This window comes from Dromaius novaehollandiae, chromosome W (genome assembly GCF_036370855.1).
Source record: "Dromaius novaehollandiae isolate bDroNov1 chromosome W, bDroNov1.hap1, whole genome shotgun sequence".
Lineage (NCBI taxonomy): Eukaryota > Metazoa > Chordata > Aves > Casuariiformes > Dromaiidae > Dromaius > Dromaius novaehollandiae.
In genome coordinates this window covers 17,166,744-17,188,082 of record NC_088130.1, presented here as the reverse complement: position 1 = coordinate 17,188,082, position 21,339 = coordinate 17,166,744, and the positions used below count along the sequence as shown (strand labels likewise).

The following is a 21,339-nucleotide window of genomic DNA, read 5'->3' as shown; positions in this document are numbered from 1 at the left end:
CTTGAGGTTTTATTTCTGTCCAGTTACTACAGAAAACATATACAGGACTAGCTTAAACTAGACTCCCAAATTTTATATAGCCAAAGGTAGGTTGGATACCTCCTGATCTGCTTATCTGTCTCAAGCAACATCATCATGATAACTGGGTTTTTTTATTTGTTATTGCATGAATCAAAACTTGAACCAGAGCGAGCATCTATGGAAAATACCCTTATTTGTGTATTTAATTTTTTTTTTACCTAGGGATGAGAAACACAGCTTCACAACGCCAGTTTTTTCCATGATTTTTTCAGAACCTAAGTTAAACTTAAAGGGCAAGATTTTCTTGGAAAAAGCTATGCAAAATAATAAAACTCCACTTGCTATGTAGTACCTTTGGTCAATCTACCTTCTGTGGCCTTTAGAGCCAACAGCAGCTCATTTCAAAACACTGCCTTTGAAAGGAGCTTATAGTACTGAAGGGAATTGCACTGCTCCGACAGCACGCTAGTCCAGCCAGAAACACCACCCGTAAGTTGCGCAGCCTCTCCTGAAACTTTGACGCTTTTCTCAAGGGCAAAGACTACAAGGCTGCCATCTCTGCCTACAGCGCCCTCGGCTTCAGCTAAACCCTCGCCATATGACTAGGTAGCTTGCTTTCACTTCTTTTTTTCTTTTTTTTTAAACTTGGGACATTCTTCTTAGTACCCATCCAAAAAGCAACTCTTTTTACCCTACTCCTGGCATTCACTTTTTTTCCCCCCCAAACATATTAGTAATGTGTTGACTGTTGCAAAGATGTAATCTGAACATGACTGAGGGTCTGCCTTGAAGAACTGTGAAGTCCTTTAAGAATTCCACTAACTTGTTGGGCTTTGGATTGAGCCCCAAAAATATATCACAAACAGACTGATACTGCAAAACAAATGTCCTAGAGAAAGGACACAAAGCCTGGTATTTATAGAGGCTGCAGTTCAGTAAAGCATCCATATTCAGAAAGGGCACTTACCACCTGCTTATGTTGCATTTCAGCACCTGTAAGGACTTAAATCTGGTGTGTGTTTGATTTCCTGACTGGCTTTTTGGTTAAGGTACTGTATGGGGCCATGGTAATCTGGGTTCAATTGATTAGCACTGTAACAGTTCTTGCAAGACTGGGCAAGTTCTTAAAACTGCTTTGTACTGCAGTTCCCTGCTGTAAAATGAGAATGCTAGTACATCCGTTATCTCCTTCCTTGTCTATTTGTTTAGACTATAAGCTGGTCAGCCTAAGAATGATCTCCTAGCATGCATACATCCTGTGCATGGCCTCACTGAAGGCCTCTGAAAGCATGTTCTGTACCATACTAATGATAATTTCAGAGTTAGTATTATAAAAGATTTCTATATAGCAGGCTTTCATTGCATTGGGCCCCAAGGCATTCTAGAAACTTTATGCATATCTGCCATATCCTGAAAATACTTCACTGACCATATTTTCTTCATCTGGTATATATGTTAATTGACATCAACCATTTTCAAAGTGCGCCATCCCAGCTAAATAATAAGGTGTAGTTAGGACCAAATCCAAGATTCATGAGAGATTAGTCATTCTATCAACAGCCCATAGCTTCCTCCAGACTTTTCCTGGCCCCCTGCTTTTTTTTTTTTTTTTTTCTTTTTTTTTTTTTTTTAATCCAGTATAGATGCCTTTCTTTTTTAATTTTATCCAGCATATATGTTTTGGCTTACAAGAAAAAAAAAAGTAGGTGTAAAAAACATAGGAAAAAAATCTTTCGCAACGATTTACTTTGGGAGCTGGATGCCTACCAGCTATTTGTCTCTGTGAAAATCATTACCTTTGTGACAAGTAGCCTTCCACAGGAGTAACTAAGAAAGGAAGTATGAAAGGAGGAGACAGATATACCTGTGTAGCTGAGTATTTTGAAATTACAGCATTATTTTAACATTATTTAGTACTTAATTGGCAAATTTTAAAGATACCCAAGGAATGTGGTTAGTAAGCCTGAGTTATTTACAGTACGAATATCAGAGCCGTAACACAAGCTTTCCTTTGTCTATCGCATATTATTAAAACCATAGCTTTATTAGTCCTCTTATTTATTTTATTGAATCAAGTTAAATAAAAAATACCAACAGAAAAACCCAAAGAGCAGAACTGAACTGCTCAAAAAGATTTGCAGTCATAAAGAGCACAAGCAGCTGCAACTCTGATTTATCTGAGGATGGTGAAACTCATGCTCTGTTACCAGGCCTTAGAAACACGGCGTCTTTGCATGGCTCACATGCTGGGCAGATGTGGAGAGGATCAGTTTACAGCAAGGGCTGAGCGCCTTGGGGGAAGAGAACCACTGGGAGTTTCGATCAAATTTAGTGCACCGTGATATACAACGGACAGAAAAGAAGGTTTTTTGTTGTTGTTGTTGGGTTTGGTTTTTAGATAAACTGTAATCGATTCTCAAATTACATATCAGGAAATAAGATGCCTCAGTCGCAGGTGGGAAGTAGCATGGATTTCTTGCAGAATGGCCAAGATAATGCAGGGCTATAGCCAGTGCATTTTATAGCAGAAAGGCCTTAGAAACAGAGGAGCAGGACTAACCAGGTAGATAGTTGTTTGCCTTTCTTGCCATTAGCCTTTCATAAACAGATGAAATCTGTCTTAAGGGCAAGTTAGGAGATTCTGAAGGACAAAAAGGTGGTGCTAGGCCTGTCCCACGCTGTTATTCAGCCACAGTCCAGAAACAGAAGGATCCTGTCCTGGACAATGCATTCCTCTAGCTAAGTTGCCATCAACGTTGAGTCAGAACAGGAATGGAAGTAGCCCCATAAACTAGGCATATAATCCTCCTCCTCTGGGTACAAAAGCCAGCAAAAAATCAATGACTGATACTTAAGAGGTTACGCCTGCATCTCTGAACTGCTCATCGCTGGGAATGTCTTAAAAAAATTCTCCAGTAACTAAAAACTAAAGGCCTTAAGCCCTGGAAGAATGAAAATCTTTTAGATATAGCCTGGTGTATCCAATAGCAGAAAATTCATGTAGCATTACTCCAAGGTAATGATTAGAGAAGATTTCCACACTGTTGTATGATTGCTTTCTGCCAATGTTAATGCTGTTCTCATTGCAAAAGCCTCCCATAAGCCAAATTCTACTCTTTAGCTACACCAGCTTGCCTCTATTGCCACAGAGGAGACTAGAATTTGGCTTGCTTCCATCCTACTATTTTTTTTATTATTATTATTCAGGCTAGTCCCTATTACAAACATTAGGATGTTCGATTGCTTAATATTTTTCAAGCAATGAGCTTTTTCTTAATTTTAACATATATATGTTATTTGTATAATAACAACAGAGTGCACTGAAGAGCGGATAAGCATCTTTGTGGCAGATAAGAAATAAAGGCCTCCTGTCTGTCCAGATGTTCTATTACTCTGTTGATATCCTTACCCAAGGTAATTTTGGCAGTAGATAAATTCGGATATACTATGTCTGGTTGTAATATAAATTACCAAAGATCTGAAATTTTGTCCATACATTCGAGGGTGATGCAAATCAAATGGAGCCATACTTCCTTTGCAATGCTCTCACTGAAGGTTTAAATATTTTGGCACGTACCTAGGCTGAAAACCAGATGCCTTATTCAAATAAGGCTTTGTACTAGGTTTAGGCTTTGCAGAAACAAATGAAAAAAGGAAGGAAAATGGAGATTTTATTAATAAAGCTACATATACTCATATCGATAACTAACTCACTTCCCCATATATTCCATTTCTTTTCCCTGATTATTTTTGGGCTGGAAACCCATATCACATAATGTAAACAAAATAGCACCTCAAAATATATCCTTGAAAAAAAGTAACATGCCACATGTTATTCATGATACCACAAAACACATTATCTCAATGATAACTAGCTTCCCTGCCACAAGTTTTACAGGCCATCATTCTAAAGAAAATCTACACCTTGAAGATACAGAATAGTAGTATATTTAAAATCTCTCTTCTATCTTGTTTCTGTCCTGGGAGATATTGTTACTATTTTGCTCACTACATCTGGGTTACTCAACCATGGCTACAAATTCTATTTCTATCACTGTGGAGTGTAAGAAGAGTGAAACAATTACCCAGACTCTAAAAAGTCCACAACTACAAATTGCCCATTTTTTACAGTGTATTTCCCCATGCACACATTTTGGCAGGAGGCATGAATTCAGTTACTCCAACATATGCAGAAATCTCTTAAACTGTCAAGATGACACACTTTGCTATTAGTATTATTGTGTGTGCATGCATGTGAAGCACATTTGGCAGAGAATACGTCCTTTATTTCCTTCACTCAACTAATGCTGGTAGTCACAGGTTATGCAAATATGGTGAGGGAAAAAAAAGGACATTACCTCTTCCATCTTCACAGGGGAACTGCTGCAAGTAAATGATTTTCTTATTTGCTGTTTGAAAGGACTACTTAGAAAGAATCTTTTTTCTTGAAACAACTGAAAACGAAAGAAGTTCTTTCAAGAAAAGAAAATATTCATGTTTTTTATAATCTTTTTTCCTCCCTATGACATTTTAATGCTTCTAAATAGAAACAACTTTGAAAGAAAAAAATCAAATGAAAGTATTTTGAAATGAACAATAAAAGCATTTCACTAAAAAACTCAACACATTTGACTTTCCTCTTCCCTTTTCTTCAGCAAAAACCATTCACCCAAATTTACGAAGACTTCTGGAATCCTGCTCCCCCAAACCGCATTTTCAAGTGAATGAACTATGTGAAGAAATCATCATCTGCCAAGCTCCACTACCACGAGCACCTGCACCTGCAGTCTGCAGTAGCCAGAGCAAGCCAGCAAAGAAGCAGGGGTGAACTCAAAGCTCTGCTCCAGACTAGCTGTATCATCTTCAGCCGGTCACACGCAGGAGGATTTTGAAGAGCGTGTGAGGCACTTAACACTATTTCCATTCGGGATTTCCATCTTTCCCCCATCTGACAAACTGTGCGACAGGCAGGGGCCAGGAAGGGGCTCCCGCTTGCGAGAAAGCATCTTCTGTGCTTTCCCAGATGCAGGGCAGCGGTCTGGCCTCCCCGCTCCGGGGTGCCATGTGCCAGCGGCAGCTGGTGGGAGGATCACAGATAAAGCTGAGCAGCTGGGCCTGGCACTTCAGAGCACATAGCAAACATCAGACCTCACCACTGCCCTATTAACATGCGCTAAAGGCGTTAAAGGCGCTGCTGGCAGGGAGCATGGGATAGCAACATCACAGCAAGTCTCACGTGTGTGTTTCACATGTAGGAGAATTCAGAGAAAGAGAGACATACACAGACACACGCACACACATGCATTTAAAAAACAAAACTCTGAACAATACTAAATGAGAACCTCAGCTACTACTTCTGGCTAGCACAACAGATAGTTAGGCCCAATTTCTACTTTCTTCTGTAGCTTTTCTAGTCTGCTTCTCACTTACTCTTTTTGTTCAGGGATGTCTTCCAACAGCATGTAAAGAAAATCCTGGAAAATGAACAAAGCACCACAGTTAGTATGTTTATCAAGCGATATCCCTGTGTCTACAGAACCAGCACTGGATTTAAGCACTGCAGATCGCAGAATGGTAAGAAAGAAGTTTATATATCCACTATGGTGTTATGCTGCTCAATTATTTATACAACATACATTATGTTTGTCAGTTTTCCAACCCACTCAAGCAAAAAGTGTCAACATTGAAAGAAAATGGGCTTGAAAAGCCTGCTATTTTAACACAATCCTACGTTCCCATTTTTATTTAATCTATAATACACACACACAAACTACATTAAAGGAGCACTGTTAAAGGCTGCAGATTCACATACTCAAAAGCTACAAAACACCAGAATTAAGGCTGTCCTTTATGTTCCCTCCAACATGCTTCTGTTATCACAGTCTTTAATTGCATGACCACATGCTTTTTTTCCTTTTGGTGCATATCTAATCTAAGGACCGCACCTGCTCCTCACTCCCTGATAAAATTCATGCTGTTGCTGTCAACCACACCAACCATGGAATGAAACTCCTCAAAGAAAAAGTAGCTAGAATTTTTTTTCCTGGATTTAGAAGGAAAGTGCTAGGCCAGTGGAACAGTATTACCATCATCCTCACTTGTAACAGTATGATATGCCCTCTTTATAGGTTACACCTGACATCACTCAACGGCACCTCATGCTGTACACGATCTAATTCAAAGGACAATCACTTTGACATGATGCACTACCTGCTTTGTTCCACTCAACAACCGCATAGAAAGAGGAATTATTAATATGAACTCTCCATTTATATGCTATTTTATAAAGCAATGTATCAACTTTACTAATGTTAATCTTTGTGGAGACAAGTTTCATAGCCTAATGATGTTCCTCACTGCAATGTACGAGTGCAGGCTGATTTCTGATTGCAACTACTTGCAGTCAGAAGGGACTCCTCAAACTGAAACTATTGGTAACACTTAGTCTTTCTCCTTTAGATTATGACCGAGGTCCAGGCTAGGTCACGTTGCCTGCAAAATCTGCTTATGAAGAAAGGTGAATTACACAGTGCTGAGCTCAGTGCTGCTGTGGCAAGATTGCTATCATTAACTGTGCTAGCTACATAGGGATGGCTCTGCCCAACTACAGCGTATTTCTGACATGATGATGCACTGCAAAATCCACTTAGTTCATATTATTACTTGCAGTTCTGTACCGTTATTCTGTACGTCAGTAGAGAATTACTGACTCCTTCCATTTGTGGAAGCTGTGCTGGAGGCATAGACTAAACTTCCAGGGAAATAAAGAATATGAAAAAATGGAGAAGAGACCATCATTAGAGTTATTTCAAGAATGAAGCATCTGAAAAGCAATATTGTTTATCCTTGACACTATTTTACATAGAATTTTGTATACATTAATTCAACCAGAATCCCTGATAAGATTGCATCAATGTTTTATAATCTATCCTATGGTCCACTTGAAGACAGCTTTGATACTAGAGGTGTTCTTATATTCTGTATATTGTACTGTGAAATTAAACATCTGCTTCATGAATAAGGCTGTCTTCATTTCTCCAAATAACTATTAAGAATAAAGCGCTAACAATCGTTCTACACACTTTCTTAAAATTAGAATTAATCTTTTTTGGTCTTATTTTAACTGCTTCTATTTCAATGCTCCAAAACAGAATAGAATAACAAATTATCACTTACCTCATATTGGCATGTCTTTTAACATTTGCCTATTATCAAGTCTGCCTGACACATCCCATTATGGGTCTGAGTTTTCAGTTGCATATAACTTTGCCAAACTTTAACCATCTGGACTGAAATTTTATCCTCAGGCTATTTTTTTCTTCCCTCTCAGATAAAATGGTTCAGAAGTGCCCAAGAGCAAAGTTAGGAGATAATGTGCTGTTTATAAATTTTGATGGCATTTTCTTTAAGAGGTTCTAGTGACCTTACATTTTGAAACAAGGCTCGTGATATGGCCAGGGCAAATAAATGCTGAATCAGATCACAAAACAAAATATATTGTGTTTTTTTCTTCTCTGTTACAACTAGTTCAGTGAAGCCAGAAAGAAAATATAAGTTAGTAATCACATGCCACCACAGTGCTGCATTATTACCAAATCAAGTTATATTTATATTGTTAAATAAACTCACCTTCCCTACTTACTTCTGTTGTTTTTTCTGGGCTGGAAACCTAGAGGCTAGAAAACAACATTTCCCTATATACGGAAGCTGTTATTCTGCAGCGTGTGGAATTTTATTCACATTTGGCCAAACTGAAGAAGTCTTTGAAAAATGAGTTTGCACATGTTCACAAAGGATTGCGAGACTGTCATAACTAAATTCCCTGAAGACTCTTGTCTACTCTCACCATGTTCCAGACTGAAGCCAACAATCTTCCTCACAACTGCAACTCTGGGCTGCTGCTGACCAGATCAAATCCGGAAACAGAGTGTGAATTGAGATCAAGGAGAGAGTTTCTTTGCACTGCTAATAAATGTGGCATGTCTGAGTCAAAGAAGAGCAGGGACCTAACGACTGAGGAGCAGGCTGAGAGAAGTAACCTTGAGGAACTGGGGATGGAGGCTACTTGAAGCAGGAAGCAGGCAAATCTGGGTTGAGAAGATCTTTTATTCCGTCGCTGAAGACACTGTATGATAATGCCAGTTCTTATATTCTAACAGCCACTAGGATGTTTCTATTCTTAAACTGTTGTGGGGAGTCAGACAGATACCTCTCTCTGTTCACACATGTTGATATTAAATGGGGAACACAGAATATTAAAAGGCAGATAATAGCCTCCTCTTTGTGGGAAAACTGAAATCATATTTCAAGTACTCTATGACCAATACACAATTTCGTTTAAATTCTCTAACTGCAATATGAATGGAGGTAGACAGAAGAAATGGAGATTTCATGACTAGAAGCGATATATCTAAAAGGACATTCAGTTGGCAACAAATGAACTCCAAATGCATTTACATCCAGTTTCTTACGGAAATTACAGACTCAAAGTTTAACTACCCCAACAATTACAGAATTTGTAAATGACTTAACTAAATGGTAAATGTTACTTCATCCCTTTTAGGGGGTAAAGTATGTATAATACAAATAAGCATCCTTCCTAGGATCATGATTATTTTGAATTCCCTCCCCATTCATCTTCCTGCCTTTTATTTAACAAAATCAGCAGCATGTTGAAATCTTCCTTATGAGGTTTTGGTAACAAGCCCAGAATCCCCCTCCAAAGACTACAACTTCCTATCAGAGTGAGCATTTTTAGACTCTCCAGCTTTATGCTCTATTATCAGGCAGCAATCTGTAGCCAGACAGGACAACAGCTTAAGCCCCAGGCTACAGAGCCACTGACTAGCTCCATCTAAAAGATGATTTTTTTTTGCCTCTTTATCCCTTGCCAATGAACTGCACTCCGATTACTGGCAATTCCCTACAGCAAAATGACCAACAGTCACGGCAACCAGGAAAACACAGCATGCTAGACGATCTGACAAGCATCTTCTGGTAAAGCTTTCCTGTAGACTTTTAAGGTGACAGCAGCCCCTGGATGTCCTTCCTCTCCCCCCTTCTCTGCCTGAGGTTACTGTCTTGTATCTCTGCCTGAGCTGCCCAAATTCAGAATCCAGTGGTTTTGCACAAAGCAACTTTCATCATAAGTCTAAGCTAACAAACAAGACTGAACCACTCCAGCTAAACCTAGTATACTTGTCCTCTTACGTACAGGGTGAATAACTAAGGGAAGCAAGTCCTAACTTACCCCATCTATATGTCTAAGAGGGCTTCCGTCAGAGCCCTAGGTCTTTTACACATAACATCTACCACTTCCTGCATATCAAAACACCTTAGAGCAGGTAAGCCCATTCCTGGAACAGATAAGTTGGAGGAATTATGTTGATTATCACTTAATTTACTGAAAACGTGTTTGCATTCCTCCTTGCCTTATTGGTGGGAAGGTTCAACCTAGATTCCAGGCAGGGAAACGAAAGCATCCAGTTGGAACATGCCTTCTCCAAGCATTTTGACCCTGGAGTCTGTGTTGTCTCAGACTCAACTGAATTGCTTTAATTTCCTCAGAAAATACACAGATTCTCACTGTCCATTACCAATACTAAATATACCACTGCCTAAAAATTTGAATTAAACACAGATTCCTTCTATTTTATATGTATAAACATATAAGAATACACATACACACATGAGAAAAAGATGAAGAACTATGTTTTATACCTGTCTTATACCGACGATTCCAGACAGAACCCTCAATCATTCTTTGGACTTTGGTTTAAGATTATCCAGCAGAAAATCATATAGGAGACGCATTTGACTATGATTACTTAAAATATATTCCACTAAATCAAAGAAAAGCTGGAGCTGTGATTCAGCAGGCACAAATAAAATCCACATGCTTTGGGAGTGCTCCCTTGTCTGTTTGCTCTGGTCAGAATTTAATTGTAGAGTTAATCTTTTTTCCTATCAAACTGAATTGCACAACAAGCTACCATGTAATTTTAAGCCTCAAGGATGCTAAATGGAAGCTGAGCAAACAGGAAAACTTTAGCTGAGCAGAGAAGTGAGAGACTACTATAACACAAGTGGAAATGCAAAAAAAAATTCCATAGTTGAAGACTGAAATTCAAAACTTGGTAAGTTCGGAAACTATGGGAATGATTTTTCAGAAAGGCCCAGGACACATTTTCAGATATATGGGACGCTTTCCTGATAGAAGGCTATTATACTTGCACAACTTACCGCTTCTTTTAAGATCTTTGTACTTGGGACAGGAAATACCAAAAGCTACTTGGATTTTTATATATCTATATCGTTGGATATTAAAATATGTGACAAAATTAACTTTTTTAAATCAGTCATCTGTATTAGATGTGATTATAAAACATCTGGGGTCCTCCCAGCTTCATTCCTTTCTGCTGACTTCTCCAGTCCCATTTCTAGCTCTACTGCATTGTGTTCTTTCTCTGTCCTTTAAAATGCATAGTTAACCTTATTTTGAGAAAAGTACATCAGAAAAAAGAAATAGGAAGTTTTCTCACAAAGAAAAATAATACTGCCTTATAATATATGAATCACTTTTATTCACCCAATCTTAGTTACCCTTCAAACATAATCCATCATTCCTTCTTTCAAGATATTTGCATCTGAAATAGGGATAAGATATATACTAACACAATGGGTTGTTAAAATGTGCAATATAATTAACTAGTCTATATACTAATCAATTGCCATATACGTAAGTATTTTAGATATAGTTAATCTCAGGTTAAAATGTTTGACCAAGAGAGGTAACTTTTTTTTTTTTTATTTCCCTATTCTTGTTAAAATTTAAAGAGTTACCCAGAAGGAAAAGCATACTGTACAGTAAATAAAGCACGGTGCCAAGCAGTGAACAATGAACAGAGAACAAAATACCGACCAGCTGCTTCATGTGCGAGCAACACCTACTCCACATAAATGAGGCAAAGGTCTTTGAGGGGTGGAGGGGAGCTGAAGGGACTGTGATCATACAGTAATTAAAGACTGTCCCATTGCGTGTCTGTATCAGGAAACCGAATGAAGGCTGCACAGGGCTGAGCCAGCAACAAAAAGGAGGAATCTCCTCACTCGTGCAAGAGCTGGGACAGAAAACTGACTCCATCTGAATAACGTTACCCTGCCTTTTTCTGTTTTCCAAGCCCGCGGGAGTGCAGAAGGCAGAGACCCCCGTGCTCCCGGCTGCTGCGGGCGGCCGGGCGCCAGAATTGGCGCCGAGCCCCGCTGACATCAGCGGCGCTCCGCTGCAGCTCTCAGGTTGGCAGGCGTGGGACGGCTGAGGCCAAGCGCCGGAGAGAAATTTTTAGACAAACTTTTGCTTAAAGAAAAGTTTCTAGAGGTTGGTATGGCAAAATACGAGTGCGCCGCATGCTGAGACTTCCAATTCTAGCTCCGAGGGTTCTGCAAGCAAATACATGGACGATGAGTGGTCCGCGCGGGTACCAGTTCCTCGTAGAAAACTGACAACGATGCTGCGTACCTATGCAAATGGCTGTGCAGGAGCACGCTGATGTAGGTATGCACACAGGGGTTTGTACGTATACAACACGTGCCTTTAAAGCTTTCAAGCATAGCATAAATCGTAATTTTTTGAAGAGCTGCCTTAACTGTCTTTTTACTATAGCAAATTATAAGTATCAGAATGGGCAAATGCAACAGACCTTGGGTTGTTATTATAGTAGATAAAAATGAAAGTCTGCAAACAATTCAATTCTCAAGGTGTTCTTATTTCAGTATCAAACTGAACAATAGCTTTAACTGCGTTAGGAGCATCAGCAACGTGTGCTCCTTTCTATTTATTTATAGTCAGTAACTCTCCATTCATTGTTTTAAAAGTTTATTTAAAGCAGTTACTAAGTGAATTCTCCCACAGAAAGAAAAATGGAAGATTTTTTTTTTTTAAATCCCTCTCAAAGATTCCAGACTTGCTTTACTCGTCTGTTGCTAACTCAACTAAAATAAACAAAAACTACTATTAAAAACATACTGAGCATGCAATCAAAATGAAGGAAAAAAGCAAACCGATTAATGTTTCACATCTGAAGTCATTTCCTTGCACCTGCAGCTCTCATCTAGGAAAAATACTACAAACACCACTGAAAACAAGACTAGTATTCAGAATGTGGGCAATTATTTTCACTGTTTTTACTTTCCCTCTTCCCCACAATTCCTAAGGCTCAGAACCTTTACAATTATTTTGGACAAGGTGAAAGTACAACATCACAATATTTAAACTTACCACTTGTACCTCTATTTATTTTAAATCTTTTACTCATTTAAATGCTGACAGCATGTTTGTTCAAGGAAGAACTTGAACTTGAATAATAAACTTTGTGTACTAAATTTGCTCCATTGCTTCTGCATTTCCAATTCCTACTGTGATTGCTTATCTACCTATAGCAGATACCTACATAAATATAACCTTTAAGCTAAGATTTCTTACAGAGAAAGTCAATACATTTACAGTCTGATACAGCCTATCCCCTATGCATTTTTTTCTTTAGCATAGCGACCAAACTTCAGTCTTGCCGTGCAATTGTTATTACACAGTTGCCTACGCTGTAGATTGACTCTTTCCAGCAGTTTCAAGGGGAGCTCGATTTAGGCTGCAATGAAACAAGGCAAAAGCACATGAAGCATCACTATGATTTGGTGACCCATTTATACCTGATTCTCAAGCACAGCCATCTAGGAGTGTTCCAAGCATTGCACTCAAGGTAAGAATATTTATTGCACACAACCAGTATACTTTCATAGTACACTATACAGCTTTTATTGTGTACCACACAGCTCTACTTCCACCAAAACAAATATCTTCAAAAGAAGGAAAGTATATATTTTTGATCTAAGCTAAGCACATAGCTATGCACATATTGCACATATTCAAGTAAAAAGTAGCCTAAGAAACTTTAAATAAAAGCATCTCTTACTCTTGCTTCAATAAAAAATACTCAGCATATTTTTATTCAATTACCAAAAACAGTTGCTTTTATGTACTACAGCATGCAGTATTTCAGCTTGTGAGACTAGAGTTAGTCTGCAAATTGACATTTCACAGCAGCATACAGGGCAAAAGGAGAAACCACTAGTAGACCAGCAGTTCCACTGCAATGGTATCTAGCTACAGTGACTAACAGGATAATGTGCTAGGGCTTCTAACAGGTTGCAGTACTTACGCAGTCTACTGACAACTGATTTCATGTCAAGCAGGAGACCTAAGCAGCTAATCTTTTCCTCACAAAAACATCAGCACCTTTCTTACAAGCAGATTAAAGCACTGCGCTGCTTCTTGCTTTCAGCAACTTCAGGATCTCTGTATTTTTCAAAAAGTTTCCAGCCGTGTAACAGTGAAGCGCCACATTCATGATTTTAGGCACTCTAGTACAGATGAGGCTGCTATAGTCACCGGCACTTTCCACAGTGCACCAAATATAACCGCTCAGGGTCTCGGTGACATGGCACAGGAAACAGCCACAGCAGTGGAAACATTAATTCCCTTAACACCCTGAGTGTTCCTCCGGAGTTGCTGCAGTAGAGCTACTATGCCTCCCTTTTGGGTAACTTGACATCCAAATGAATCCACAGGTCTGTGGGCTATTTGTAAAATACACAGGGACAGATATGTCTTTAAGGATGAGATCCAGAACAGCCAGCACACTGAGCAAAGACCCACTGCAGCCAGAAAAGACAGAAGTGCATTAGACCTCGTCTCCTCAAGATCTGAGGACTCTTCTCTGATGGTCACCATCCTGAAACCTTTCTACAGTTTAAAACGTATTCCAAAAAGAGAGTCTTCAGTGAAGAAACTAACTTCAAGAATTCACTCGTATCCCTTTTCTGCTCTCTTCTGCTATTCCTCACTCCTATCACGCTGCCATCTTCTAGTTCTTCTGTTTGTCATGTTGTGCCTTTCGCTCCAGGCCTGTTTTTAACCGTGATCTCTTTAACGATCTAGTTCACAGACACCTCTACGAATGGTTGTGCTTGCAACACTAAAGAAGCAACAAACTGCAGTGCCAGGGAATAAGCTGGTTTCATCACCAGTGACAAGGTTTCCTAGAACTTTAGGTTCAGAGTTACGTCATCCCTTCTCAAAACAAAATAGAGAAGGACAAGACAGTCCCTCCTTTAATAACAAAACCAGTGGTTAGAGGACTCCTTCAGAAAGGCCTGGGGGAAGGTAAACTTCTATTTATAACCCCAGGTGGATGCTCTACCTAATGGTTGCTTCCGTGGTGTGGTTTGCTCAATCTTTCCTTCTGAAGCTGTTCTACTTTGCATGAAATAATTATACAACATTTGTGTCAGGAAGAGAACAAGCTAAGGCTGTAGCTCAAGTGATTAGTATGTCTAGTTGGACTTGGGGAGAGCATATCCTGATTCCTAACTCAATGTTATTTTATTTTATTTTTAAAAGCCAAGCCTTCACCAATCCAGGAAGAAATCCTGTTCTAGGAGAAATATTGCTCTCAAGAGTGGGCAGCTACTGCAGGAAAGTCTATTGAAATAAAGAGGAAACATCTTAAATATCCCTTGTGGATTAATTCTTCAGCAACAGAGAGACAGAAGAATGTTTTAGAAAGAAAGGGTGGGAGTACAGACCATGATGAGGAATCCTATACAGAGGCTGTGATGAGACTGTACTAAAGGTGGGTATAAGGCCACAGAGTGATGGGACACTGACTTGGTGGAAAAGACACTGTCCTGTTAACAGGCTGTGCAATTTTAAGCATTGAATGAAGCAGCAAGCAGGGAGGAAGGAAATAAAGTCAGAAAGCAATACGCACACACTGTTACTATTTATGGAAGTTTTCAGTTACATTCCTACTCTGTGTTTCTCTTCTAGCAGAAAGAGAGGTATCTGGGAAAGGACTGACTAACCACAACCCAAACTCAGTAGTCAAGAGAGTACAGCAGACAACTCCAGTACAGTAAATGACTATCTTTGAAAACATCTATGAAACCATCTATGAATTCATCTATAGAAATCATCTATGAATATTGGCTTTTCAGAGTACTGGGCTGATACTTTCAAAAAAAGTTCCATCCATTGTTTACAAATCAGACACAAGCAGAGTGTCAGATTTATGCATCACCCAGAAGAGAGGTACTGCCCCCTAGAAGGTAGGGGTTTCACCAGTATTGCCAAGTTACAATTGCTGTTCCCTTTTCACACCATAACCAAAACCAGTGATTTAGTTCTTTTGTTTTTTTCAGAAAGTAAGGAGAACCCAAAGCAGAGTACCTGAGAAAGGACAAGCTGCCCGTGGAACTTATGGACAAATTTTCTTAATGATGCAAGATATGAAGCCTCTCCTATCGTCCTTGCCAGAAACCGCAAAAGGAAGTAACCCTGCAAGAAATTAAGCCAAGAACAAGGAAGAAGCTATGAATTAGCTGATGTCTAAAAGAAAGAAGTCTTCATAATATTAGCAAATCAATTCCAACAAAAAACAGCTTACAACACTCACCTTCAAATAGTGAACCTGCATGAAGATTTTTTCTGCCTTAAGACCATGTTTGACAACAGATGCTCCAGACTCACTCACTTCTCCTGTGTTCTCTTTGTTGGGCCTGAAATGACAGCAGACTAATTAAGGTTTGGATAAGAAAGTAAAGAAATAACTCACACATTACATGCTCCTACAGTTGAAAGCACTGTCAATGGCATAGTATCTCTAGACACCTGTCACTCGTTCAGTCTTTTTCTCTACTCCAAGTTAAATAATTTGGCTTAAACAAAAAGAAATAAGGAGTTGCATAATTTTAATGCAATTTTGTATATAGCTGCCCAGACAGCTGTGGTAAAACTGAGAGGCATCACTAAGTTGGCGTACGCTCTTCACTGCCAGCATGACATTATGTTGCATGTCATTCCACAGTGCACAGACACCTCATGAACAAAGGGAAACAGAACAAAACAAAACAACAGACATTTCAGACAGAAGGGAAAGGAAAAGGAGGAGACTGAAGTCATTCTGTTCGACTAGAGCTCCCCTTCTTACACCCGAACAGTGGCTTAACAACAGCTCACATAACTACACTTGCAAGAGTAATGTCTTTCATTCGCATGCCATTCACTGCAGATGAAATTATTTTCTGTTCTTCATTTTGCTGTTTCGGGTTGCAAGAAAAGTGATCGAAGTTTTAAGAGAGCGAGCCTCTTACACACAGATTTGAGAGTTTCAGACAGGTAATAGTGCCTAGAAAAAAAATTAATTCTTGACTGCCTGATTTTTAAAAGTAACAAAACAACTGGTATGTCAAAAATCTACATCAGTAAAGTCTAGAGGACTCCTAGGCTCTTGCAAGCACACAGCAAAACGAGAGAGAAGCTATGCAAATATTCTTTTCTTCGTTTTAGAAGTATTTTCGCAGACACAGCATTGAAGAGTCATTCAGTATTTTTATCTTCCATCCAGAAAATATCCTAGCCATCTGTCTGAGAACACAAGTCTTTCTTAGGAGCCTGCGCGACTAAAGCAACGTCCCCAGTTCTAAGTGTGGATTTCGAAAGGCCAGTCTCAGAAACCGAAGCTCTCTTCCCCCAGTTCCACAGAGCAGGGACAACACAGACCACAGCAGCGCAGGACTCTTCAAACCGCATCACCCACACGCTGCTCATGAGCTAATTCCAGTGATCAAATTTCTTTTCTTCTCTGTCTTGGTCTGCCTCACAGAAAACATTCTTCCTTTTTTTGTCTGTTTGTAATGGCTTCTTACTACAGTTCTGCCAAGAGTGCCAAGCCATTTTTTCCCCTTTAAGCACTACGCTTAGGACCTGGGCACATCAAATTCACTTGACATTGAAAAATCTAGATGAAAGATGACTATTTGAGATCAAATAGAAAAAGAAAATTCAGATTCAATTTTACACTGTTCCTAACAGAGTCCTTTCCCATGCTACACCTCAGATTTTCTTTCTAGGAAGATCTTTCAACAATGAAAGGAGATCAATAATTGATTTCTTATCCTAGGGTAGCTCTGGTTCCTCGAGACACTGTAACCATCACAGGCCCACAGTAGGAGATAGGAGCATGCTTATTCCCCATTCGGATCAGTCTCCTGGAAGTAAGGCCTGTTGGAATTTCATATGCAACTTTTCACGTTGTTCTCTGAGTATAAAAGAGACAACCAAAACTGCTCCTTGTTTCTCTCATGATAAATAGCTCAGTTCTGTAGACTTTGAAAAGCAGAGTTTGAGCACAGGTTATAGGACCCACGCTAAACTGAAACATCTCCCAGAATCACAATTATTTTAAATTAGGCAGTCATCCTTCCTTCCACCTTCAACTTAGTGCCTGTGTAGAGCCTGTGTAGCAGGTGTCTGGAAAGCAGTATCCCATCTGACTGATGGTACTGAAGAATTTCCTCTCGCAAAGGATGTATATATATACATGTACATATATATGCTACAGACCCCACAATGCCTGTGCAACAGTGTAAATATTCAGAACATTACCCTGTGCAGTGCAGTTAGTACTTCAGCATGCTAATTTAAAGCAATGCTTAGTATACTTACAACACATTGCAGGTCCAGAGACTGAATGATTGTTCCACTGCCCTGCAAACCTGGCATCTATTCTAGTAGATAAAGCTGGGCATAACGCTAAGGCCGAGCTGATTCAAGTTATTCAAGTTGCTACCTGGTGGATTTTAGATATCGGCATATTTCTGAAGGAAGTGGAATAGGTATCAACACTGGCTTATCCTTGTGAAAATTCACAGGCAGAAGTTGAATCAAAGGCCAGTGCAAGAAGTGATCTCAGTGCCAGCTTCACTCCAGAGAAAGAAATGCACTTCTCAAGTCTTCCTTGTTTTGATACCAGGAGAGACTTAATGCTGGCCAGAGAAATGAGTCATCTTTCCTATGTGATTATATGTCTGCAGGTTTGCTTCAAACTCTGCGAGAAAATATACAGGGCTCTGAAGTCTTTTCTTACGTAAGCACTACATGTCAGTGCTGTAAGTTTTCTTCAACACTGAAGAATTGCTTGTGCTGCCTTTCAGAGCTGTTGCCTGCTAAAAAGACACTCATCATTTGCTTTCATACCCGACCTCATTTTTCGTGGGTACCACATAAGATGGCCATAGCATCAAATATCCATAATGAGAAGAAACATAACGCTGATGATCAGTTTGGTGTGTGGCTTTCACCTAGTCATAATAGGTGCTCATTTGCTGGATCACGAGTTAACAGGATCAGCTGTCAAACTGTGGACAGGGTTTTCCTGCTGTCAGGAGAAAGCACAGAAAAAAAAAAAAACACACATGACTGTCCAGTGGGGAACAAAAAAAAGGTAGCTGAAAAATGTGTTTGTGCTAAGGAAGAGCAGGCTGGTTGATTTTTGTCTTCCTGACATGGCTGGAAAAAGAAATGAAAGGTTATCATTTACTTTTAATATGCTTACATAAAAACACAAGCCTGAACCAGTACAGGCTCCACATCCAGCACAACTGAAAGACTGAAATTTTCTCCCTGATATACCAGTACTGGAAAGCATACTGACATACTTTGAGAAGAAAGGAAAAATACTAAATATGCAAAGAGAGAACTAATTCAAGTTCATGCCACAGAGGGGGCAGAAAACATTTATGTTTGACTGAAACCAGTGGAAAGTCCTTCTTAGATGCAACTGCAGGAAACCAGGGAAATCAGAGAGGCAGAGATTCACAGAACCCCAAGCTGGCATCAAGTTCCTCTTGTGAAGTGCATATTTAGTGGCCTAGTTTTACAAACACAAACTAACTTATCACTCTTTTGTATTTGCACTGAGAATATCACTATGCAAAAGGCAAGTACGGCATGGTAACTACAGAGACACCGATGTCTACTAACTGTGGAAATTTGCAGAAAACTTCAGTTTCAATTTCCAGATAAATAGACCCTCCTTGAGTCTCAAACTGTAAAGGATATTTTAGCCCTAGAAAAAAAAGTTAAAAAGTTATACCACATGCACATTTTATTAAAAATAACTATATAATTAAAAGAAGGCACATGCAATTCCATAATATTGAACATGAAAAACAAACATCCAGATAAGTCCCCTATCACAAGAAGCAATGTTTTCAGGCTAAAAGTAATTTATTTAAAAACAAACAAACAAACTCAGACTCTGTCAATCAGTAGTTGTGTTGGTAGCAGCTGTATGGCAGCTAGTGATAAGGCTTGCTTTTGTATGTATACCTATCATCAAATTGCACACTTGCAAATGTATAATTTGACTGACTCTGCTTGCAAGTGTGACACACAATTCATCAGTAAATGTGAATTAAGGCAGATCAATGAAACACTACAGTTACACAAAGTTGATGACACATTTTTGGATGACACGAAGCCACAGGGAAGAATTTCTCCATTGGTGAACAGTACCTAGTACCCAAACACAACAGGCTTTTAGGTCCTAGAGAGAAAGCCCATAAAGAAGAGAAGACCTCTAAATGAATGGAATGACAACAGTCTTCTGAAAACACGTAAGAGAGGATTACAAAGAAGATGGTGATCAGTTTGTTCCTCCCTGCTGCTTGTTGAAAGAAAAGAAGAAATCCACGTAACTTGAAATAAACAAGATTTTGGCCGGATATTAGGAAACAGTTTTTAATTGCTAGCACTAAAACAGCTTAGCTAGATACTGCACAAACCTTTTAAGTGGAGGCTTCTGAGAACAAGTTAGTAAGAATCTGTTTTACGCGGTCCGTGCACACTGCATGCAGTGCCAGATAGGAGGATGTTCTGAATAATCTCTCTGTCCCTGCACTTCAGTGATTTGGTCAGTACAGGGCTAATTGGAGTTCAGATTAGCAAACTCAATTTTCTTGGTCAAAGACTGTTGCGGGAGACAAGCAGTGGAGACGTTAGGCAACCACTCTAGATACCTCAAGATAAAAGACTGGCAAAGTCCCAAGACACCAATTAGAACAGCCCAGATTATTAAATCATTAGCAAAGCAAGAACCCTTTTTTGATCTAATGTATTTAGCTATGTGAGAAGCAGCCTTGAGCTCAGCATCTGGTACGTAAAGAACAAAATGTTGTTTAAATAGCATTAGTCATTTCTAAAGAGAAAGTACATTTAGATAGTTCATCCTGCATTTTCCTTTGTTTTAAAAGCTTCATTCAACTTGGCAGTTACATGTCATACTCCTGCAAGTGCTTGTCTTCAGCCAGAGAAAAAAAAGAATTTGTTATGGCTTCAAACAGCGAACTTTGTTCAGGAAATGGCCTCTCACTCTTTTCCCAAATAGAAGCTCTTGTAAAATGCTTAGAGACATTTTATATATCAAACTAAACCCCACATTTTTGGAAAGCTTTTTCTAACAAGCAGGAAAGCAATTACATTACACACAAGATGAATAACCTGGACAATTTAATTTGACTTTTCTTTTTTCTTCAGAAGGAAATAAGGAAATGCAGTGGATTTAATCAGATGATTTGGATGTATGTCCTTTAGAGGGAGAAAACAGAAGGAGGAAAATAGGAGAGAGAGAATGAGAGACAGAGGGAGGGAGGGAGGGAGGGAGAGAAGCAGCAAAGGCAAATGCTACACTGGCAGATCTTTACCGTAAAACTTGTAGCTCTTCTTCTGAGTTCTGCACCTCATCTCTGAGTCGTCGCCAGCGAAGTGAAGCTTTCAATTCCTGCTGCCCTTTTACTTCATCATGTGACAGCTGCCCAGGATACCAAAAAAAAAAAAAAAAAAAAAAAAACCCACAGATCATTGATTGTTGTCTCCCAGCAGTCAATAATACTTTGCAGAAAGAGAAACTTGTTTTGCTTCCCTTTAACATGCAGGAAATGCAGGAAGCGGTGCAGGCATCCACACCCTTCGACAGCAGCAACAACAAAAATTATGGCTGCTGCTCTAAGAGTTAATAGCAGCACGGAGGGAAACGGGAGCCTCACTGGGCACATCAAATCAATAGTCGGTTAAATATTTCTGCCTGAGGAGAGAGATAGGCATGTTGTTTTCCCCTCGGTGACTGGCAATAAGTGAACTGCACATGCAGTACAGATACCTGGCATATCGGTTCTGGCTGCATCTTTACTCTTCCCAGCCTTGAAAGCAAAGAGCTGCTTTGTGTCCTGATTTTACCCCTCTTTCCTACTATTTCTGCCACACTGGTAAAAGCTCCCTGTTGTATTTTCCCCCATAAAAGCCATATTAACAGAGAAGTATGCTTATGAGATAAATTCCAGGTTGTCAGCTTACAAATCAGCAACTAACTTGCACTTTTTTTTATTATGAGGGAGGAAAGAAGGGAGATTGATGAAGGGAAAAAC

At 39.4% G+C, this 21,339-nt stretch overlaps 1 protein-coding gene across 15 annotated transcripts in view; it reads right to left on the bottom strand.

Moving 5' to 3' along the window:
- Positions 1 to 21,339, bottom strand: part of AOPEP (aminopeptidase O (putative)) — a 204,350-nt gene that overhangs the window by 97,373 nt on the left and 85,638 nt on the right. For all 15 annotated transcript variants that reach the window (XR_010385753.1, XR_010385760.1, XR_010385755.1 and 12 more), the window contains 4 exons: positions 20,620 to 20,726; positions 15,531 to 15,633; positions 15,305 to 15,412; positions 5,452 to 5,495 (listed from right to left, as the gene is read on the bottom strand). Coding sequence is in view for 7 of the 15 variants with exons in the window: in XM_026092442.2 (XP_025948227.2) it covers positions 5,452 to 5,495; positions 15,305 to 15,412; positions 15,531 to 15,633; positions 20,620 to 20,726 (362 nt within the window). In the remaining 8 variants the exon portion in view is untranslated. The remainder of the gene's footprint in view (positions 1 to 5,451; positions 5,496 to 15,304; positions 15,413 to 15,530; positions 15,634 to 20,619; positions 20,727 to 21,339) is intronic.